General features: G+C 42.8%; 1 protein-coding gene across 1 annotated transcript in view; it reads right to left on the reverse strand.

Moving 5' to 3' along the window:
• COL11A2 (collagen type XI alpha 2 chain) overlaps window positions 1–16,720 on the reverse strand; it is a 116,310-nt gene extending 99,590 nt beyond the window's left edge. Inside the window, exon 1 of the mRNA XM_075836511.1 lies at window positions 16,548–16,720. Within this exon, the coding sequence (XP_075692626.1) occupies window positions 16,548–16,650 (103 nt within the window). The 5' untranslated portion in view covers window positions 16,651–16,720. The remainder of the gene's footprint in view (window positions 1–16,547) is intronic.
• Between the last annotated feature and the right edge of the window lie 8,348 nt (window positions 16,721–25,068).

Consider the following 25,068-nt stretch of genomic DNA (forward strand, 5'->3'; position numbering starts at 1 on the left):
CAGTTAAAGGGGTCATCTGGTTTGGAATATCATTTTTTTAATATGTCCTATGGTAGTATGGGAGGACTGAACCTGTTCAGTACTCTCATCTATTAGCTAACGGAAAAATTAGCTACTAGAGCTCTTTAATCTTATCCTCCCCCATATCTGCTTTCTTCTCAGGTAGCATAAACTGTATTGCATTAAAATACATAACGGTGGTCATGAATACAATATTTACCAAGACACCACCACCAGTACTTTTTCTGAGGTGCGTAGTTTTCAAGTTGCCCCCTGGTACGCAAGTGAATGTCTCCCAATGTGGATACAGATATACCTATTTAGGTCTGTATTTAGAGTGAATATTGATTTTGCCAACTACCACGGCCGAGAAAAATGTTTGTGGAAAGATTGAAGTTTCTGCAAAGAACCTGATAAGACCATTGGTGGCCTGTGCTGAAGAGCGCTGAACAATCACTGGAAACATGTAAGTACTACTAAGCTTACATTCTTTATAAAAGTGGAGGTGCCCTTTAAGCATTAACTGCTGTTCAAATACCCATATAAACAGTATGGAAACAAAAAATTGCAAAACCATCATGAACAAAAACAGAAACACTGCTTCATCTGATAAATGGTATGTAAACGTGTATGAAGAAAAAAAACAGCTCAATGATCATCCACCAGGAAACAAACAATCACGGGTAACCTCCCCAGGCGTCCGTCATAAAGTCTTCTGGTCACAGATATCATAAAAGTATAAGGCAACACCGGCACTACAGAATGGCAATGTTCGTTTATACCTTCATATGCACTTTGGCAACCATTTTTATTGATCTTATAATGAAAAAAAAAATGATCCAACTTTACAAACAAACAGTCTTGATTAAAATATTGTTTTATGTGTAGTATACAGCTACTATGCAAGCCTACGTGTTTCCATGGTTACAGACTAAAAACAAACCCCCTTTGTAGTCTGATCCTGAAGTCTTGTGTTACTCCACTCCGTCTACTACTGTGTATAACCTTTTAATAATGAAAGTTAAGGTTGGGGCAGGGCTTTTTTTTTTGTAGTAAGCGATAAATCGCTGTCCATAGGAATGCATTTGATTAGGGCAACACATGATTTATCACAGCAAATTTTTGTAGTATGATGTGTGTAGCCCCAGCCTAATGTATTCCTATGGACAGCAATTTATTGCTCACTACAAATTAAAAGTCTATGTCTAGCCCCAGCCTAAGCCTTGATAATATGTGATGGTTTGTTGTATAGGGACTTAAGGCCCTTTTACACTGGGCGATTATCGGGCAGACAAGCGTTGATTGAACGCTCGATGCCGATAATTGCCTGTGTAAACAGGGCAGCGATCAGCAGATGAACGAGCGTTTGCTGATCGTGTTGTTTTAAAAAACGAAAATATTATCGTTGTCGGCAGCACGTGTGTAAACAGGGAGACGCGCTGCCGACATAATACCAATGTATGGGGACGAGCGTTTGAAATAACGCCTGCTTGTCCCCATCCATAGCTCCGTGTGACAGGAGCAAACGAGCTGTCTTGGCCGGTGTAAGAGGAACTTTAGAGACTTATCGTGGTTAAGTACTAGTAGAGATGATGGATGAGAGAAAAATAAAAAAACATGCTACTACTACAAGGTTGAACTGACAGCGCAAAGGCCAAATGTAGCCTTCCAAGTTGAGGTCCTTAAAATCTTTACAGATAACCCCCAAAAACTCAGTTAAGTGGTTGTTTGGTCTAGAAAACCCATTTTCATATAACCTATTAGGGAATTTGGATTTAATTAAGGGAGTCCCCTGGTTGAGACTCTTATCTATGAGTGGGGAGAGTGGCTACAATGAGGTTCCCTTTCTCTGGTGGATCCGGCAGGCCCGTACATTACTCGGACAGCTCATTGATTATAAGGGGGCTGTGTAGTGAATAACTTCCCCTGCCGTTACCCTATAATCCACAGAACATATACGGCTGTATACAGGACTAACATTACAGAGCTCTCTAGATGGTCGCAGTCAGTCCTTGTCTATTCCTTATGACACCTGCTGTGGTTTACAGGGGATATTGCATGTCAGTGGGACATTGTGTGCTCAGCGGAGGGCCGGAGCCTGTCTGGGTTTGTATGAAAGACGGAAAACTTGGGGAATGAAGTTGCTGCTGGCATTTGGTTCTCATTTGGAACAAGGAGAGGAGCAATATTATTCTAGGATGTGCTGGGCGCAGCAAGACAGTAGTTATTAGGAAGCAGCGGGGGAGTAAAACCCAGACACAGAACGGTAAAGAGAAGGAGAGAAGAGGAACATTCACATCTGATATACAAATAAAGCAACGCAATAAATGTGGGGTTACTAGTATGTCCTGTTATCTATACAGATAGTGCTAAAAGTGGACTGCAAAGAACTGAACTGATCCGTGCAATGTCAGAAATTTTACAAACTGTTCTATTATTAGAAATATACCTTTGTTTATAGGGGCAGTATTATAGTGTTATATTCTTGTATATAGGAGCAGTATTATAGTAGTTATATTCTTGTATATAGGGGCAGTATTATAGTAGTTATATTCTTGTATATAGGGGCAGTATTATAGTAGTTATATTCTTGTATATAGGAGCAGTATTATAGTAGTTATATTCTTGTATATAGGGGCAGTATTATAGTAGTTATATTCTTGTATATAGGAGCAGTATTATAGTAGTTATATTCTTGTATATAGGGGCAGTATTATAGTAGTTATATTCTTGTATATAGGGGGCAGTATTATAGTATTTATATTCTTGTATATAGGGGGCAGTATTATAGTAGTTATATTCTTGTATATAGGAGCAGTATTATAGTAGTTCTATTCTTGTATATAGGGGCAGTATTATAGTAGTTATATTCTTGTATATAGAGGCAGTATTATAGTAGTTATATTCTTGTATATAGGAGGCAGTATTATAGTAGTTATATTCTTGTATATAGGAGCAGTATTATAGTAGTTATATTCTTGTATATAGGGGCAGTATTATAGTCGTTATATTCTTGTATATAGGAGGCAGTATTATAGTAGTTATATTCTTGTATATAGGAGGCAGTATTATAGTAGTTATATTCTTGTATATAGGAGCAGTATTATAGTAGTTATATTCTTGTATATAGGGGTCAGTATTATAGTAGTTATATTCTTATATATAGGGGGCAGTATTATAGTAGTTATATTCTTGTATATAGGGGCAGTATTATAGTAGTTATATTCTTGTATATAGGGGCAGTATTATAGTAGTTATATTTTTGTATATAGGAGCAGTATTATAGTAGTTATATTCTTGTATATAGGGGCAGTATTATAGTAGTTATATTCTTGTATATAGGGGGCAGTATTATAGTAGTTATATTCTTGTATATAGGGGGCAGTATTATAGTAGTTATATTCTTGTATATAGGAGCAGTATTATAGTAGTTCTATTCTTGTATATAGGGGCAGTATTATAGTAGTTATATTCTTGTATATAGAGGCAGTATTATAGTAGTTATATTCTTGTATATAGGGGCAGTATTATAGTAGTTATATTCTTGTATATAGGAGGCAGTATTATAGTAGTTATATTCTTGTATATAGGAGGCAGTATTATAGTAGTTATATTCTTGTATATAGGAGCAGTATTATAGTAGTTATATTTTTGTATATAGGGCAGTATTATAGTAGTTATATTCTTGTATATAGGGGGCAGTATTATAGTAGTTATATTTTTGTATATAGGGGGCAGTATTATAGTAGTTATATTCTTGTATATAGAGGGCAGTATTATAGTAGTTATATTCTTGTATATAGGGGGCAGTATTATAGTAGTTATATTCTTGTATATAGAGGCAGTATTATAGTCGTTAGATTCTTGTATATAGGGGGCAGTATTATAGTAGTTATATTCTTGTATATAAGGGGCAGTATTATAGTAGTTATATTCTTGTATATAGGGGGCAGTATTATAGTAGTTATATTCTTGTACGACGAGAGACATATACAGATTTCATATAAGGCAGACAGTTATTATAATTATATTTTTACCATGGAGCACCTTGACGCAAATCACACAATGAGCAGCAGCATTATATGCCAGTGCAAAGGAAGCCTTTAGAGATTCTAAATAGTGAATTACCAGTGACCAGGGCACCACTTGTAAACTTCACATTGACTGGATGACAATAGACGCACATAGCACAGAAAGAATCTGAGAAGACACAAGTGGACACTGACTGACTGCACAGACTATACACAAACACACATCCCCGCTGTGACTTCTGCACTTCAAATACACAGGATGAGAAAAATAGAGACACTGAAGAGGTTGCAGCTTAGGTGACTCCAGTAATACATATACAGCGCACATAATATATACACACGTCCATCACAGCCCTTCACTGGCTGCACAAATAACCACTCCTGGAAAATCACTTTATACATTGAGAGAAAACTTTAAACAGATGGAAAGGTCCCAAGAGTGAGATGCAGTAACACTTTCTGCCCTGAGACATTCTTCACTAAGAAAATAGCACGACTTAAAGGAACAGTATGAGTCAAAGCTAAATTACTACCAATGAGGACGACATTGAGACACGTTATTTGGGGGTGACATTGCAGGGTGTTGTAGCAAGAGAACAGCACATAAAGATCGCTGGCTATGACAGAATGCAGTGTCCCCGACATAAGTTATTGTATAGTCCTAGACTTATAGTGGCCATACTGTATATATTCTATTGTTGAATTTGAGATGATATATTGATAATCAGAATGAAATCATTATTAAGCGACATTAGAAATGCAATCTAGAAAAGCTACATATATGAGCGCATCCAACATCTCACCATATAACTGGACATGATCCAACCATCAGCCCACAGTGCCATGGGTGGTAGAGTAGCAGTATCTTTCTGTGCGGACACCTTTAGGCCATGTTCACATGGCAGATTTTGCATGGCGGGTCCCGCCGCAAAACTATTCTTGCCGTCGGCAGCAAGATTTCTCCCCCCCCCCATTGACTTCAATGGGAAGTTCGGGTGGAATCCGCCAGAAGATGGAGCAGGACGCTTCTTTTTCCCGCTAGCTGAAAAACTCAACTAGCGGGAGAAAGAAGTTTCCAACTCCCATTGAAATGAATTGGAGGTGGGAATTTTGCAGCAGAACCCGTGGCAGATTCCGATGTGAACATACCCATACACATAGCACCAGCTCTACTACTGATACTAACTATACAGATACTTTATACCCTGGGGATTTAGCTCTGGGTCCTATTAATTTGAGCGTCTTAATCCTTTTAATAAAAAATTGAAATGCCAAGAAGTGAGAAAAGTACATACAAGTGCTGTAGCAACAGTACAAACTATGTATAAATTTCCTCACTTCTGCCCATACTCCTGCTCATTTTGCCAGACATGGATGGTTCCACGAAGGTTTATCTGCCAAATTCTTAGGGTTGGGATGGATTAAGTCCTCCTCTACATTTGGCTTGCTACCGTTTCCACAATTCCATCAGAAAATTTCAAAACAAACGATGAGGACACAGAAGCTGCAGTCTGAGGATACAGAAATAAGACTTTTTCAGAGGATAAGTCCGGTTTTAGGGTAGAGCAAAAGACATTTAGGAAGGAGGACAAGATGAGTTTTAGGGAAAAGAATTGAACAGGTTTAGTGCAGGGGATAAGCCAGGTTCTAGAGCAGAATAGACAAGGTTAGGACAAAGGACAGGATGAGCTTAAGGTAAGGAATGAAAGAGGAGAATCCGTTTAGTTCCGGGGAGAAGATAAGACTAGTCTATTATGGAGGACAGGGCACATTTAGAGAGCAGGTTTATGCAAGAATATCGGTTGGGTTCTATATAAGAGGATAAGACAGGTTTAGGAAAGAATAGGTTTGGAATAGAGCAGGATGGATTACTGCACAACATAAACCAGGATCTAGACTAAAGCATAAGACAAAGTTGGGATTGGTTTAGGGTAGTGGATAGAAAGTACTCACTGTGAAGAATTAGTTGACTTTCATAGTAAAAGTTAAGACAAGTTTAGGAAGGAGAACAGGAAGATGATAGGGTAGAGCATTTAACAGGTTTACTGCATGGGATATGGTGAAGAATAGGACAAGTTTTGAACAGATAGCAAGATGGGCTTGGGAGGAACTTACTGTGGAGAATCAGTTGAGTTGTGGGGAAGAAAAGTTAAGGATGAAAGGAAGGACAATCTTAGGATTCAGAATAAAATGGGTTTACCGCAGAAAACAAGTAGAGTACTAGAGTAGATGATAAAGTGAAGGAAGAGGACAGCATAGGTTTAGGATAGGGAATAGAACAGGCAGGACAGGCAGAGGATAACCCAGGTTCTAGAGTAAACAAGGTTTCAAGGAGGAGACAGAACAGAGGACAGTATGGGCATTGTTTAAAGAGGAGGTTTACTACAGAGGAGTTGCTGGATTCTACAATAGAAGATCAGACAAGTTTAGTATAGAGGAAATAGGTAAGAGGATAAGACGGGTTCTGAAGAAAGCACAAAATTACAATTTATGGATACACGATATTAATGAGAGGTAGAATATTGATCATGAGCTGGACAATCACTGCAAGCATTTCTATTACAACATGTCCCAATCTAAACCACCTGATTAATATGCGAAATACTGAAGACCCATATGTGTGAGTGACCATGTGGCCTACATCACCCAACCGTAGGTTTTGTGCTGCGATGTGTATCTAAGTAATCAGAAAAAAATGAGATTTATTGTAAAGAAAACATTCTCCATACAGCATTAGTTGTATTTTTTATGGCTTGGAAATCCAAAAACATTGATACAGCAAAGTCATAATGAACTGAAGTCATGGGGTTAGATGGATGGTAGGTCCACGGGTCTCAGCAATCAAACACAGGGTTGTCCACAGGCTGAATTGCATTATGAGTATTATTTTTATCACCCACAAATGGCCCTCACAATGATCCGTCGCTTGGTGAAATGAAGCGGCGAAGACTAAATAAAATCAAGAAGGTCGTATCCTGGTGACGATCATTGTGATAATATGATTTTGGACTCATCACGAGGCTATTGTGACAAAAGGAACATAGGGCGGTTCCCCTAATAAACCTGTTCCCGACTGCAGATTCTCCCAGCAATATCTTTATTATTAGCTGCTATAAATGTCCTGTGGAAGAAGAGACCTCACAAATTTGACAAAAGTGAATGTCACCCTCCGCATTGATAAAGTCACCAGCCACAGCCACCATTGTTAAGAGGGTTGAACAGCATTTATATCGTTTTTCACCCGCTTTTTGCTCTTCAGGTTCTCCATGAAAACGTTAATGAGTGCGGCATCCGACTAAAGCTGGTCATAGTCATAAGATTTCTAAATGAGTGACACATTAGATAAAAGTGGGCTGAACCTGAGGAATGGCAAACCATATACTATATATGGGGGTCTACCGACTGTCCCTCAACGGGAGATTTCAACATGCTCGATCCTTTGTTGCCGCGGTAGATAGGCCTCTGCCAGAAAACTAATCACCTACGTTCTAAAAAACTTACCGAGTCTGTTTCTGAGGGACTTGAGTAGACTGCTGTCTAATGTGTATGGCCAACTTTAAGGCCCTTCTCTGGCTAAGGACCTCCCGGCATTGCTCTAATTCCTGATTGGTTAGTCCACCAATGCTAAAAAGTTAATTCGCTTTTGATTAAATTAACCCTAGGGTGTATATGTGCCCCCCGGGGATGTGAAGGATTCTAATCTGTGCAAAGTGCTATGGAAGTTGTTGGTCATATATAAACAATGGGAAATGAAGAAACATTTTTAGATCTTTTTTAATCACATAACTCCAAAAATATGAAGTTCAAAGAAATAAAATGACTTTGCTTAAAAATGTGTAATTTGGCCATATATAGTGTGAGTATTAGCGGATCTGCCTGGTGAATGCATCATTGAAAGGCAGAGAAGAGATTCTGAAAACGATCTTCTTGTGACACATACTTTCTAAAACCAAACCAAATATTTACCTCCCTTCCCTTGCTCCGTTTAGCCCCCCAGCTTCTCCCAAAGTGAAGCTGCTCTATAAACAGGAGCTCTGTGCATCCATTCACACAATGGGCTCTCTGTGAAAATCCTTCCCTGGGCTCAGACAGAGGATGCCCTCAGCACTCACAGCAACTTAGGCTAAGAAAATTCAATATATTTCCATTTCAAAGGGGCCATTTCAGGGGACCCTGGGTGGGGATGCAGAGGGACCCCAAACACTCATAATGATTCGCTTGTAAATCTTGCATTGTTAAGTGCCGCATTCCTGTCACTAATTTAGAAATCCTTTCCTGAAACATCAGTCTACGGGGCCAGACACAGTCGAATACCAGAGAGTGGAAAATGCAAAGGAAAACAGTAGCCGTGTGTGTCTGTGGAATGAGATCCATATGGTTTTAAGGTGTGCGGTTATGGGGCACGGAGCTCATGTGAATTGCTATTTGACGTATTCAGTCTTCTCTGTGACCAGCGAATACCTTTCCACTGACAGCTCGCCAACTATTTTATCTGGTAGCTCAGGATCTCAGGTATTATTTCAGGATAGACATGATTGCCTGGTAAACCGGCCAGCGCAGGCAGAAATCACAGACGTGACAGAACGACGAGCGGGACATTTGCCGGTTATTCTTGCATTGAGTCCATCCTCATATTAGGATATGGCAGTCCTGGCACAATGAAGCATCAGTCCACAATTAGAATAATGGTGGATCCACGCCTCATAAACAGGTGACAAAAAAATGCACAAAGTGGCAAATATTTTTTATAACAATGCAAAACTTTATATTTTCAATATGATTTTTTTTTGAGATTCTCTCCCTCGAGCTTATGAGAAGTCGGGGTCATGCTAGAAACACAGAAATGTGAAAGATCAATGGGAACTTTTACATTTTGTGTCCCATTGAACGCTTTTTCTATGCCCTTCCTGACATTCTTACTACCACGGTTATAGCCCCATCACATAATGCTCCGGCATTCATCCCAACTGCGCCTACATATCAACACGATCAATAAATTCAGCTCTGCTGTATCATGAGGGTTGGTGGTGCGTGGCCCTGAACTTTATAGTCCAGAAGCCCAGGACGCGCCCAGTCCTTACCAGCCTCCCAACATTTAGGTTGGTCAAGCAGGGACATTTCTGGTTCATCATAAGAAATATTGACTATTTATTGTGCATGTCCAAGGTTAGCACCAAACACTTGAATGATATCCGATGAATATGTAAACTCCACCAAGCAGCAATAACATAACATACAAGGTGGGTGTTAACAACAAGATGGACTCCAGATGGAAAATTTGTTAATGAAGATCTATTGGTCAACTGGAAAATAGGGACATGTCACTAGCCAAGAGGGCCATGATGGCTTTTCTATAACCAAGGACTGAATGGAGGAAACCATTGTAAGGGAAAGACAAGTGTTGATGAGAATCTTAGATATTACGTTATTATATTCCAGTAATCTAGCTGAGATACTAGTACTGGGTACACTGACCTGCTACATAGTGATCACCTGAACTTGTCGCCTTAGGTCCTGGCCTACCATGAATATTGTGTGCCTTCCAATAAATGGGCTGATATTATTATCATGAATAAAGTCCTTATGGTAAAAATTTTCAATTAGCCATAAATGAGACTACTTATCTTTAGAGAAGATGCAAAAGTAAAGTTCAATACAGACAAGAAATGCAAAGAATTACAATAGTATATTTAATAGTCATCTAAAAGTAACAGTAACGCAGATCTCTATTTGTCCCCAATCGGTCTTGATATTGGCAGGCCAAGCTCTTCTAACCAGTCACTTATAGATTACATAATCCTGGGCCACCCAGAGATGACATCACTGGGTGGTCTCCGATCATATGGATAATACAGATTTATTAAGAATCTAAATACCTATAGACCTATGAAAATGTATAGTATTTGTATTAATAGCACAATATATGGCTATATAGCACATGGGGGGTATAGAAGTTAGCTCTGTGGGCTGTGTATTTGGGATTAGTATAGCAGGGCGAGGGTCGGGCATCTTGCATTTCATCCCTAATTGCTATTTCTGTAGGAGAGCCAACACACGGAGTATAATCTCCACATTATGCTTTGTGTGAAAGGAACGTTCTGAGCCCGGATCACACCCACAGCAATTTCCTAAGTGACGTTTCACATTGCAGATCTCTCTCGTCATTAATTCAAAGAGCAGAGAAATCTATCAAGTTACCAACAATCTGTCATAAAGTGAAATGAAAACATAGACATCATGTGCTCCGACTTCAGCAATTATTACAGTATAAGCATTAATGCTAGGAATGTCCAGCAGATTCCAATATTACAAAGGTCCCTTCTTCTTATTGCTCTATATTATTTTGCATGACTTCTTTTATATACTGTCCCCTATAATTGCCTATTCTTCACCTATGAACCTATCAGTTATAACTGCGGCATATTATGTCACACATGTCTACTTCTATATTGAGTAAACCACGGTGACATTGATACTTGCACGGGTTCATCATGATAATTAAATATGTGTCTGTATCTCTGTATGTATGCGTTAATATCTCTGTATATCTGTCTGTGAATATGTGTGTATGATGTATGTATACCTCTATATGTTGTTGTATCTATGTCTTTGTTCACATCTGCGTCAGGGCTCAGTTCTTGGGTTACGTCTGAGCTTTCCGTCAGGGGAACCCAAAACGGAATCCAAACTGAAACAAACGGATACCATAGGTTTCCATTTGCACCACCATTGATTTCAATGGTGACGGATCCGGTGCAAATGGTTTCCGTTTGTCCCCGTTGTGTAAGGGATCCGTCATTTTGATGGAATGAATAGAGCAGTCGACTACGGTATTGATTCCGTCAAAACTACGGAACCTTTGCACAGCGGTGACAAACGGAAACCATTTGTACCGGATCCATCAGCATTGGAATAAAAAAGCTCAGACAGAACCGAATGTTCCAACAGAACCCATGAACGGAGTCCCGACGCAGATGTGAACGAAGCAGTGTGTAAGTATGTGTATGTAATTTGTGTGTAATGCCAGTTGCACACGACCGATTTGCCACTTGGGCCGTTTTTAACGGCATCAGAGTGGCACCCGATAGTTTTCATGGACCTGTTCACTTTAGCGGGTGAATCGGGTCCATGAAAACTGATGCGATTCCAAAGGAAAGATAGGACATGTACTATCTTTCCACGTATCACTGACGGGACCCGGCTGGCACACACCATCATGTGCATGAGGCATAAGTGTGTGTATATCTGTGTGAGTCTATGTATGTGAGGCCACGGCTGAGTTCCAAGTTGCTATAGAGCCTTTTATAACATCTTCCTCTGACCCTTCCAGGGCTGGACATACTATGAGTGCCACCTATGCAGTTGCACAAGGAACCCGGTAGGTAAGTGGCCACTGTCACCCGTATCCTACTGTGTATTAGATTGCATGTGAAGGACTCAGCTAATAAATGTCATGGCTCACAATTACTGGTGGCTTTTGTATTGGATAGAGAGAATTAAAAGGGTTTTCCCAGAGACATTTATGACATATCCACAGGATACGTCATAAATGTCAGATAGATGGGGGTCCCACCTCCATCTCTAGAAAGGGGCCCACTAATTTCCGTTCTAGCTTTTTGTGCCTACACTGACTCCCGCCACTTCCTGATTTCATGGTCGGGATTGATGGAAACAGCATGACTCGCTGAACTACGCTGTTTCTGTAACTCCCATAGTAGTGAACGGCAGTTACGGAAGCAGCGCAGCATGCAAGGTACGCAGTTTCCGTAACCATTATTCAGTTCTATGATTTACGGAAACAGCGTAGTTCAGCGAGTTAAGCTGTTTCCATAACTCCTGACCATGCAATCAGTAAGTGGCCGGGAGGCAGCGTGAGCACAAAAAGCTAGGGGCCCTTTAAGCTCTTCCAACATTCTATATAAACTTTAAGGTCTGTCTTTTAATCTTGTGCCCTAAGTTATTGCCCTTAGCCCTTGACAATAACTTACCATATTTATGTTTATAGTTCCCCTAATGATCATTTATATATATATATACCTCCGCATTACACCGCATAGCTGTAGCAACATAAAGATGAAATACTGTATAACCATGAAGGCGGATACCCAGTATATTCACCCTGCCCCGGCATATACGCCATGTACAGAACATACTCACCTCCGGCACCAGATATTGCACTTAGAAGCCAAAGCAAAAACAACTTTTCCAACCTAAATGTAATACCCTTCAAAGTATAATGCAATGATATTTTTTTTTTATTTTTTTTTATTAGTATCCCCTAAATGCTTCTTCATGTTCCAGAATTGGGTCTTGCTCTCTAAATGTAACCATGTGATCTGGACCTGTCTTCTAACCGATTCCCTTCCTCTTCACAAAATGGCGCCAGGAGCAGTTGTCACTTTTACCAGACACCAGAGTATTAGTCTTTATAAAGATATTGTAGTATTGTAATTGTTTACTTTTTCCTGGGTGTTGGATCTTACATGTTAAGGCTCATGTAGTATGATTCCAATCAATGGGTCACATGTTGGCACAGGTCGCTTGGCATGTATGCAAAACACTATAAATAATAATAATAATAATAATAATAATAATAATAATAATAATAACAAATATTAATATTAAATTCAAGAAGATGTTCTATCCATCCATGCATCCATCCATCCATCCATGCATCCATCCATCCATCCATCCATCCATGCATCCATCCATCCATCCATCCATCCATGCATCCATCCATCCATCCATCCATCCATCCATGCATCCATCCATCCATCCATCCATGCATCCATCCATCCATCCATCCTGTTAGGGGGGTACTCTGCAGAAAAATAGCCAAAAAGAACAACAACAAAGCCCTATTCAAATGTTACAATGTCAGATAGAGTACAGTTTCGGGCCCCTTTGTCAAAAAGTTGCCAAAGGGGCCATGTAGGGCCGGCCTTAGGTTGCATGGTGACTTGTGCAGTACCGTCTATTGATGCCTCCCCCATGGGTATATCATATAGTGCCCAAATAATACAACCATTCAGTGTACAAATAACATTGGTATAAAGTGTTCAAAATAACAATTGCCTAAACAATGCCCATTTGCTGGTTCATAAACTATGAAGCTGCTTTCTGTTCATCTGCCTGTCTGTAGTTTTGGGCACCCAGTATGGTTTTTCGCGGTTTAAGTTCCAGTTTCCCTGGTCATCAGGGCCAGCAATGGCAGGAGATGCGCCCGATGTGACTACACACTCTTAAGTCCAGCCCTGGGGCCGTGGCCCCTTTATTCTAGGTTTCTATCTACTGTATCATATACACCTTCCGGCAGTGAAAACAGGAGCGGATTAGATGCCGTTTCTCTCGCTTGTTCTCTAGTCCACTCTGGGACCCCGGTGATTGACACATTGCTCTCTACTGTAAGATTCAGTGCTCGCTCCTAACAAGCTCGGCTTTCATCCCTCGCTCTCAGCTCTCCTGCTGTCCTCCACTGAAATAACTGACACCTCTCCCAAACTATTCAGCAGACCTCAGCCTTCCCTGGCACTGAGAGAACAGGTAGAGGACACAGGGCGGCATTCACACAGGAGGGGTGGGATAAAGCCATATAGTAATCTGCCTAATCAGATGAAGTCAACTTCTCAGTGCCTTATCCGGAACGTGTCCACATTTGTAATGCACATTTAATAACAATAACGATTCATATGCATAAATCCTGCGCTGACGCTCCAGATTTATTCATGAAACCCCCATAGTCTCGATGTACAACCTGAAACATGGGAATGAATAGCACCAGGTGAAGCTCCTCCACCTGTATATACCGAGCAGTCACCTGCGCTCTACAAGTCCTATGTTCCTACAGATCCCTGTCCTGGCCTGACCTCTGTCCTTCCAGCTTCTGGTCCTACAATGTCATCTAGTCTGATGCTAATCCTTGGCCTAGAAAGTTTCCTCATCTTGGATTTGGCCCGAGGCTAATTATTTCTAAAGTGGTAAAGCAGTGGTTGACAAGTTTGTTTGCTGCTGCCTGGTCTCCTGCTCTCCATGTGTCCCCGGTCCGGGATTTTCAATCACTTTATTATAAAGATCTATGTTGTCAAGTAGATTTCCGCTCCAAACTCTAGTCTACAGTGTCCCGTTAAATGGCAGCTTTGTCCTGATCCGCTTCCCTCCCACACGCTGACTGTCACCTTTATGTAGGGAATCTGCTATAGTTTGTTATGGGATTCAGATTTCACTTTGGGTTCTGCTCTTATTCAATTCCTGCAGATCTCAGAGCCAGATGAAAAGTCTCCTTCCCAGAGATCACCGCCAGCACCTTTTTATGGATTCGTGCAACTCAAATCTTATTCTGCCTTCATGGAAAATTCTGTTCTCGCTATAAAAGTGTTCTTGTTCCATCAGCCAGTGCTGAGCTCATTAAAAACAAACCGAACAGAAAAAATAATCTGGCCGGTCAAACAATAAAATATCTTCATTGTTCTCTGTGTGGTAGAAACGTCAGGGAAAAAGTTCAGGCGGGTTATTATATCTTATTTCTTCTTTACCCTCGATATGACATAATAAATTAATCATTTGGCCTTTAAAGAACTTGTCTCATTGTAGCTAGGAATTCTTTAAGTGTCAAAATAGCAGGACAATCTTAACATAAACTCTTTACTGTTTCAAAAAGTTGTGAAAAGTTATCTATAAAACTAGTAACAAATTCTAGACAATCATAAAAATCATCAAAGTTCCATATTGAGATCAAGAATAAAATGTGGTTAACCCTTTACCCTCTGGGGTCTTTTGCTTGAGGCTTCATCCAGGTGGGGTTTACCTGTTTCCTGCCCACGCCCACCACCTCCAGAGCTATCGGCTTTATTGAAAAATGGTGTCTGTAACCCCCCCCCCCCCCCCCATTTTCAGGACCATATGCTGCAAATACCATCACGATGATAAATCTAGCAGAGCTGCCTCTCACATGCACCACTTGCTTTGAGATATGAGTGTCACTGAGGGTGGTATGAAGGCTGCACTCCTAGGCATACCTCACATCCCAAACTGTATCCCCCTACCTGGGCTCCCTGTGTGCCTGCATCTCCTGCACGCCACACACACAGCCCTATACAAACACTGCTATTCACATATCTATACATACACTGTAGGCATCCCTACACAAACACATAGATACAATGCACTGCTATGTCAGGGGCGAGGGCAGGGGTGGCGGGCATCCTCAGATTATACCGTCATCAGAATACAATGTCACTACACATTTAGCACACAGATGTGAGTACGGACATCATACAGCACCTTGCAACTTCAGGTCATATGACAATATAAAATTTTAATAAGGCTTCCAAATCATGAAGAGAAACACAACCTAGGACTAATAATTGCCCCATGATAACAGTATTTTTTTGTGCATTCTTACAACTTATCCACACATTTTCATTGGAAATCATAAGACGCAGTTTCCCCTATAATATAAATCCCACAATTTGAAGCTACAGAAGCAGATAAATACACATTGTGCAAGGACTGGCAGAATAACAGATTTCTCCCCAAACCAAAACCATAAAGAATGTGTCTCTAAAGCCACAGCAGGTGGTTCATGCTCGTCCTATAATCCAGCTAGCACCCCTAAATATACCCAGTGGACCTCCGCTGACCGGGAGAAGATTAGGGGTAATGGAGTTCCCTGCGGCTTCTCTTTGGTTTTGAGTTGATTCTAGTGTCATCCGTCATTGACATCTATTATTATCTGTGCATGAATTTAAGGGTTACACTCAATCTGCTCATTCACTACTAGGAAACACTTTAACAAAAATCCTCAACATTTATCTTTTTGTCTTCCATGGATTGGAGATGAGAGCACCCATAATGGATCGGTCATGACATCTGCACTTGGGGGCTCCCTGCTTAACTGCAAACAGGTAGAGCTACATTGTACCCGCTGACAGGCGACTCAGGACTAACAACCATCAGCATCTTCATGAATTGGCAACACCTGATATTTTATATTTTTCATTTGCTGAACCTTCATTCGCTTCTATCACCTTTTTTTTAGGCTACATTTTTGACATTTAACATTTTCGCAGTGACATTTCGTGCATATTGGACACCTCCCTGTCTGTCTGTCTGTCTGTCTGTCTGGGAGTCTGTGCCAGTCACGCCAGCTCTGACTCATTATTGATGACTTTGACAGCCCAGCTTAGACTTCCAAAGTATTTTATAGCCCCTTTTGGCCCCAGTTTGAGATATTATCCTCCAAATAACGGGCACCCAGTGACACATTCCTAGCAAACTATGCAATCAATTCAATGGACCCAATTCGTTAATTGTCATCTAAGTGCCCATACTTGTCTCCCAGGGTATAAACTGATTTTTTTTTTTAACGCACAATTTATAACCCAAGTGGGCACTTTTACTAACTTTGTGGTTGCTGTCATTTCTTGCATTACCCTAAGTGTTCTTACCCCAGCACTAATGATAATATTCCCCGGTACAGTCTGCCCCCCAAAATGGCATGATGAATGCCAGTCTTACCTGCTGCCTGGGTCCTCACCAGCTGCCAGAAGAGAAGCAGCGCCAGGCTGCAGAGAGGGGGCACCCCGGGGACCCTGCATCTCCTGGGCTGAGGATGGGGCATGATGCCCAGGTACGGGGAAGGGAGGGGAGAGGAGGAGGGCCGCAGAATCAGTAGGAGCGAGGTACAAGGGAGCAGGACAGGACAGGACAGGAGAGCAGAGGACAGGCTGCAGCTACTGCTGAAAACTCTCTACTTACACCATGTGCAGACAGCCTGGGGAGGGGAGAGGAGGGCTGCCCAGTGCTTAAGGGGAGGAGGAGAGGGGGTGTCTGAGGTGAGACCCTATGTGAGCTCCCTTTCATTAAGCACACCCACTCTCACCCACTTTCTCCTGTATTTATCTCCGCTCTCACCTTCTCACTTTCCCTTTGTCATTAATTCATAATATCCATCCCTAATTTCCAGCAATTCTGCATCTACCTTTCCCTTCTCCTCGGTACTTCCCTCGCTGTCACTTTCTGCATCTCACCTCACCTTATACCCTCCCTCCTCCCATGTGTCTGCCATCTTTCTATGTATCCCACATGTTCCGTGACTGGTGATCCGTCCCCCCGTGTATCCCCCCATCTGTCACACACCTTCACCCTCTCTGGCTGCGGCCGCTGGTGGCACGAGAGTGTGTGAAATTCCTCACTATTCCTCCTGTGGACACAGCAGCGACTTACATTCTACAGAAAACAGTTAATTGCATCTATCAGACGACCCACAAACTAATATTTGTCATTAATTAGGAGTTTTTTTATTTTCTTGGGCAGTTATGAGCTTAGAGTTCCCTATTTTGCAGGTAGACACAAGATCCTCGTACATGGGCGTGAGCAGCATCAGGGGGGGGGCACCTCGGAAATCTTATTATGTTTTTTTTTATATTTCTAGTGGGTGCGGCTCTTAGAGGAGGCAGGAGTTAGTGGATGATGAGTGAGGCATCTGTGAAAAAAATGTGAAAAATTTTGGACGTTTTTTATTTTATTCTCCAACTATTGTTCACCTCCTGGACTATAGACGGGTTGATTTTGGGGGGAAAAAGTCTACATTTTCTCCAGAAACAGCGTGTCTCTTGTCAAGTGGGTTTGACTAAGCTGTAACATCAGATGGAAATGGGGAGATAACCTCCAGCTCACCTGACACACTCCGGTGTGTCGTAGATAGCGCCCGGATCCTCGTGTCGGCACACGGGTAGCAAACAAGAGAAAGGAAGGGAGGTAGGATCCAGCGCTTGGTAGCGTTTAAAATGGAAGTATTTTCCAAGTTTAATTGTATTGGATTAAAAAGGAAAGTCCAGTTGTATGGGGTCCTGGGTGTATAAGAAGTGGAGGGGTGGTATCCTCTGGGCCTACGCGTTTCGGACGACTGCCGCGTCCTTAAACTTGGCTGTGGTAGGTCAAGTTTAAGGACGCGGCAGTCGTCCGAAACGCGTAGGCCCAGAGGATACCACCCCTCCACTTCTTATACACCCAGGACCCCATACAACTGGACTTTCCTTTTTAATCCAATACAATTAAACTTGGAAAATACTTCCATTTTAAACGCTACCAAGCGCTGGATCCTACCTCCCTTCCTTTCTCCTGTAACATCAGACACGGCCCATGGAAATCCAAACAACACCTTTAACACTGTGGGTGTGCATTATTAGTGTTTACTTGGGAATACCTAGTGCACATCTATGTCCTCCTATTTTTGGGTTTGTCCTTTAGAGGGTTATTCCCATCTTATAAAGTCATGGTATATCGCAAAGATATGAGCTCACTTTATGATCGGTGGAAGGCTGACCTTTGCGACCCCGTACGATCCTGATAATAAAGGCCGCAAAACTGATTTAGCGCTATGTCCGCTTTTAAGTTTTCCTTGCACAATTTCAATCCCAGCCAAGTCTGCCCCTTCATCCTCAGAATCGGTGGAGTTCCAGCGGTCATGTCCCCTTAATCATAAAGTGATGGCATATCTTAGAAGTATGCCATCATAGTTACACAGGTTGAAAAAAAAGACAGAGGTCTATCAAGTTCAACTTCTCTCAAACTACCCGTCATTCGTTGCTTGATTAGTTATAACCCTCAATGCCATTTGTCAGTAAACAATCATCTAGCCTTTTTTTAAAGGCTGACATAGTATCTGCCATCACTACCTCTTGGGGCAGGACATTCCATAGTTTGACTACTCTAACTGCAAAGAACCCTTTCCTATATTAATGAATGTCCCCTGGTCCTTTGTAGAGTCTTTGGAAAGAATAGCTCATGTGCTAGTTCTCTGTATTAACCACACAATCCATTTAATACATGTTAATAAGATCACCTCTAAGACATATTTTTTCCACGCTGAACAAGCCAAATTTTTCTAGCTCTTTTTTGTAAGCGACACCTCGCAATCCATTTAATAATCTAGTCGCCCGCCTATGAACCCTCTCCAGTTCTCCTATATGCTTTTTACAATGTGGAGCCCAAAACTCAATGCCATATTCACAATGTGGCCTTACAAGGGATACTATATAAGATGGGATAACACTTTAAGTAACTTATGCAGGTGATAGCAATGGTGATAAGAAACTTACATCCTAACTGCTGCTGGGACACTAAGTTTAAAGCAAAAAATTGCAGCAGACAGAGAAGGGACAATTATTATTTCTGAATCTAAATTCCTCTAATTGTCCACAAAGTATTTCAAGGTACTCGTCTGTGTCATGATATTTAGAAACAAAACAATCATTCTGAGCGTTCTGCTGCATGTGGGGGAGATAGAAGGAGCTGGGGAGAGATGGAAGGAGCTGGGGAAGATGGCAGGAGCTGGGTGGAGATGGAAGGAGTTGGGAGGAGATGGAAAGAGCTGGGGGAGATGGAAGTAACTGGGGGAGATGGAAGGAGCTTGGGGAGATGGAAGGAGTTGGGGGAGATGGAAGGAGCTGGAGGGAGACGGAAGGAGCCGGGGGGAGATGGAAGGAGTTGGGAGGAGATGGAAGGAGCTTGGGAGAGATGGAAAGAGTTGGGCGGAGATGGAAGGAACTGGGGGAGTTGAGGGAGATGGAAGGAGCTGGGGGAGATGGAAGTAGCTGGGGGGAGATGGAAGAAGTTGGGGGGAGATGGAAGGAGTTGGGGGATATGGATGGAGCTGGAGGGGAAGGAGCTGGGGGTGCATGGAAGGAGCTGGGGGAATGGAAGGAGCTGGGAGGTAATGGAAGGAGTTGGGGGGAGATGGAAGAAGCTGGGGGAGATGGAAGGAGCTGGGGAGATGGAAGGAGTTAGGGGGAGATGTAATGAGCTGGGGACAGATGGAAGGAGTTGGGAGTAGATGGAAGGAGTTGGGAGGAGATGGAAGTAGTTGGGGGAGATGGAAGGAGCAGGGGGAGATGGAAGGAGCTTGGGAAATGGAAGGAGTTGGGGAGATGGAAGTAGCTGGTGGAGATGGAAGGAGCTGGGGAGAGATGGAAGGAGTTGGGGGGTGATGGAAGGAGCTGGGGGAGATGGAAGGAGTAGGGGAGATGGAAAAAGTTGGGAGGAGATGGAAGGAGCTGGGGGAGATGGAAGGAGCTGGGGGTGCATGGAAGGAGCTGGGGGAGATGGAAGGAGCTGGGGGAATCGAAGGAGCTGGGAGGAGATGGAAGGAGCTGAACTCTTTATTCTCAGATATTATTTGCTCCTATTTTATTCATATTTCATAATAATCAGAGGATTAAGTGATCATTGTGGCTTTATTTGTTGTATTAGATTTGGGCTATAAATTATTTTATTTGTTTAATTAGGGCTCATTCACATAGTAATGTCGTGTGCGAGGACCCTGTCAGATGGCACACAGAGTCCCTACAGGTTCATATAACAATCTGGTAAGAATTTTTTTTATATGCTGCCATATGGGGTTTTCAGTAGCAATGCTTCTAGGGGAGAGAACTGCAGAATCTCACAGATTCATATGGAACTAGGCTGTGTGTCCGCCGTGTTACGGATCTGTATCACATGGAAGCGTAATATGGTCGTGTACTTGAGGTCACGGCTGTAACTGAGATTGTCTTCATCTTGAAGAACACAGGTCTCCTCTAAATATACCTTTTGGTTGTGTAAAAATATTTTAGGAAAATGGAGTAATCACACGCACAAACTACTCAAGCATCCCAGTTCCCTGGTAGGAGTGAAACCCAAGGTCACTGCTGGAGATTGTTGCCTTTTACTTAAATGTTAGAGGGAATGTTTGGTTTAGAAAACCCATTTTCATATACCCTCTGTATATAAAGGGGGGGGGTCCCTGGGGGGGGTCCCGTTCAGGACCCTCATCTATTAGCCAGACAATAGTGCAACTACAAAGACCATATTTCGCTCTAGAGAACCCAGTACATCTATGCATTACATGGACAGCCTATTGATTTTAATGGTTACTGGTTAATGCTTAATTTCCCCTGTGGAGGCGCTGCAGGGAGATAAGACACTTGTTGCGGGGTTCCTCCAAAGATTAAAGCTGATCGATGGGGAGTCTTAGAAGCGGGACACCCTGTGAGCATCTTATTGCCAAAGGACAAAGCGGCTATCCCCAGTAGTTAGGCGTTACTAGGAACAAATTATGTAAGAGGTCAGCGCCCCTTAAAGGGAAGGTGTCACGAAAAAAATTTTTTTTATATGTTATTGCTTTTAGTATGTCATTAAAATAAATCTTATTTATTTGTGTTTTTGTGTTGTACTTTTTTCTTTTTTCTCTCTTTTACTTCTCTATGGGGGCTGCCATTTTTTTTTTCATCTCTGTATGTATCAATTAACGACACATACAGAGATGGAATACGGCACATACATCCCCATAGAGAATGCGAACGGGAGCCGTTCCATTCACTATAGCGTACGCCGCCTGTGTGCGAACGGCGCATGCGCCGCTCCCACACAGTCCAGAAGGAAGGTCTTCGGCAGAGCGACATCCGGCGCCATTTTCATGTGGACCGGAAGCCGCGGCCGGACAGTAAGATGACTACTTACGGTCGCGGCTTCCGTCCATATGTTCAGAAGCAAGGACTAGGAGCGGAGGGAGCGGAGGCAGCGACAGCGGCGGTGGCAGGAGCAGGTAAGTTATGTTTGTGTGTGTGTATGTTCGTGTTATACTGTGTGATTACCACTGTATCTAATCCTCCTACACTGTGCATTCGCTCAAAAAATGGCGGCCCACAGTGTAGGAGGTTTGAACATTCAACCCCCTCCTTTCTCCTGGCACTAGCCAGGATAAAGGAGGGGGGATTGTTTGAGGACACTAGAGCGAGTGTGTCTTCTCCAATTTTGCAGCATAAAGCAATGAGGTTGCTTTACCACATGCCAATGCTGAAATTTTGGGAATTGCTCCCTCTAGTGACCAGCACATGGAAATTTTATAAATTAGAATCTAATTTATAATATTACCTGACTTGTGAAAAAATTAAAAAAATTAGAACAATGTGTAATCATTTATATACTAATAGTTTAACTTTAAAAAAAATAAATACATTTCTAGCGACACATTCCCTTTAAAACTAGTGCTAACATTTAAAGTCTGGAAAACCGTCACTGAAAAAGTGCTGACCTCCTGCACATTATGTTCCCATCTTATTTATTTAAAGGGGTTTAACACTTTGGCCAATCTTTTTTTGTAAGAAGGACCCCTTGACAATGAGCTAATTACATGCTGTCCCGCTGCTGAGACCCCCAGTGGGGGGTTAAAAGATTGGAGGCATTGACAATACACTATGCTGACAATACTTTAGTCTACAATGGTGTCAGTGCCTCCATACCTATATCCTGTAAGTGACAGGACAATTAGGCTGCATTCACCCGTGATAGATTTACACACGTAAAAAACCCACATAAATCTGGTCCGTGTGTGCTGCGTTATTGCATCTGTGCTTTGCCAGTGGCATGTGTTTTTCACGCACTCGCACAGCACATTTATTTTTTTTATGAATTAATGCGCAAATCACGCACAACGCATGGATGTGATTTGCGTGGTTTTCACGCACCCACTTACTTCAGATTATAACGCCCCAATATAGGACTTGCAGTGAGTTTCACGGAGCGGACTCTCGCAGCGTGAAAACTCCTGCATGTGTGAAAGGTCCCCTTGAAATCAATGGGTCCGTGTGCTGTGCGGGATTTCCATGCACAGCACACAGATGAGTTTTACGCTCGTCTGAATGAGCCCTTAGAGTGAAGTTCATTTACTTTGCTGGCTGCCTATATGATGCACTATAGAAGAAAAGCTATCACTGCATTGGATTGTGTACACGAGCAGGAAAAGTATTTGCTGCAAAAGGAGAATCAATAAGTTGATAAAATTGAAAAGACGTGCTACAAAATGGGGAAGATGTTGTTAAGGATCTGCCAGGCACAGCTTCTGTATCTACGCCCATAGGTAATCAGTCTGCACCTGCTTCTATGTCTGTGAGACTGACTCCATCTTCCACCACTCAGGATGGCAGGCTTAGGAGTGGGAGAGCCTATCACAGCCTGGCCAGACGGAGCTAGCTCCCGCCCTCTGTCTATTTATACCTGCCTTTCCTGTTCCTCCTTGCTTGTCATTCTTCTCTTTTGGTTTCCTGGCCCTGCTGCAGCTTCTTGACATATTTGACCCTGCTCCATACTGACCCTGGCTTACTGACTACTCTCCTGCTCTGCGTTTGGTACCTCGTACACTCCTGGTTTGACTCGGCTTGTTCACTACTCTACTGCTCTGCGTTTTGTACCTCGTACACTCCTGGTTTGACTCGGCTCGTTCACCACTCTTGTTGCTCACGGTGTTGCCGTGGGCAACAGCCCCTTTTCCCTTGCTTCTGTGTACCCTTGTCTGTTTGTCTGTCGTGCACTTATTGAGCGTAGGGACCGTCGCCTAGTTGTAGCCCGTCGCCTAGGGCGGGTCGTTGCAAGTAGGCAGGGACTGAGTTGCCGGGTAGATTAGGGCTCACTTGTCTGTTTCCTTACCCCCATCATTACATAATCACAAGCCCTATACCTAGTCTACCCTGGTCTCTCACACTACTATGGACCCCCTTGAGACCCTGGCTCAGCAAATGCAGGGTCTCTCTTTACAGGTCCAGGCCCTGGCTCAGAGGGTCAACCAGCCTGATGCTACCATGGTAGTACCCCTCACCTCACTTCTTGAACCCCACCTCAAGTTGCCTGACCGGTTCTCAGGGGACCGGAAGACTTTTCTCTCCTTTCGGGAGAGTTGTAGGCTCTATTTTCGCTTAAAGCCCCACTCCTCAGGTTCTGAGAGCCAGCGGGTGGGTATAATTATGTCCCGGCTCCAGGAAGGGCCCCAAGAATGGGTCTTCTCCTTGGCTCCTGACACCCCTGAACTTTCCTCCGTTGATCTTTTCTTTTCTGCTCTCGGATTCATTTATGACGAGACTGGCAGGACTGCCTTTGCCGAGAGTCAGCTGGTGACCTTACGTCAGGGTAAGAGACCTGTTGAGGAGTATTGCTCTGACTTTAGGAAGTGGTGCGTAGCTTCTCGGTGGAATGACCCTGCCTTAAGGTGCCAGTTTAGGTTGGGTCTGTCGAATGCCCTGAAAGACCTGCTAGTTAGCTATCCCTCGTCTGACTCCCTAGACCAGGTTATGGCTTTAGCGGTACGACTTGACCGACGTCTCAGGGAACAACAACGTGAAAGTTTTTGTGTTTTCTCCTCTGACTCCCCCATGATGCCTCCCGAGGTTCTGTTGCTTCGTTCTTCCACGGAAGACTCGGATGTACCTATGCAACTCGGGGCCTCCGTGTCCCCCCAACAACGTAGAGAGTTCCGCAGGAAGAATGGTCTCTGCTTCTATTGTGGGGATGACAAGCATCAAGTGAACACCTGTCCTAGGCGTAAGAATAAGCAGCTGGAAAAAGTCAGCGCCTAAGTGATCATCGGGGTGGTCAGTTGGGCGCACAGGTATTTCCCGTGAATATGAAACTTAATAAAATCTTGCTTCCCTTTCAGGTCTCTTTTGGTGGTAGGTCTGCTACCAGCAGTGCCTTCGTGGATTCAGGGTCGTCTGCTAATATCATGTCTGTGGAATTTGCTATGTCTCTAGATATGCCTTTGATTGAATTGCCTAAACCTGTCCCGGTAGAGGGTATCGACTCCACTCCTCTTGCTAAAGGTTATTTTATGCAGCATACCCCTGTTTTTGAACTCCTTGTTGGCTCCATGCATTTGGAGCAGTGCTCTGTACTGTTGATGCAGGGATTATCGTCCGATTTGGTTTTAGGCCTTCCCTGGTTGCAGTTGCATAATCCCACGTTTGACTGGAATACTGGGGATCTTACCAAATGGGGTAATGAATGCTTGACGTCATGTTTTTCTGTTAATTCTATTTCTCCCCCTGAGGAGGTGAACATGCTACCTGAGTTTGTTCAGGACTTCGCTGATGTTTTCTCTAAGGAGGCCTCCGAAGTGTTACCTCCTCATAGAGAATACGATTGCGCTATCGATTTGGTACCAGGAGCTAAGCTCCCTAAGGGTAGGATATTTAATCTCTCTTGTCCCGAACATGAAGCCATGAGAGAG

This window comes from Rhinoderma darwinii, chromosome 8, assembly GCF_050947455.1.
Source record: "Rhinoderma darwinii isolate aRhiDar2 chromosome 8, aRhiDar2.hap1, whole genome shotgun sequence".
NCBI classification, from domain to species: Eukaryota; Metazoa; Chordata; class Amphibia; order Anura; family Rhinodermatidae; genus Rhinoderma; species Rhinoderma darwinii.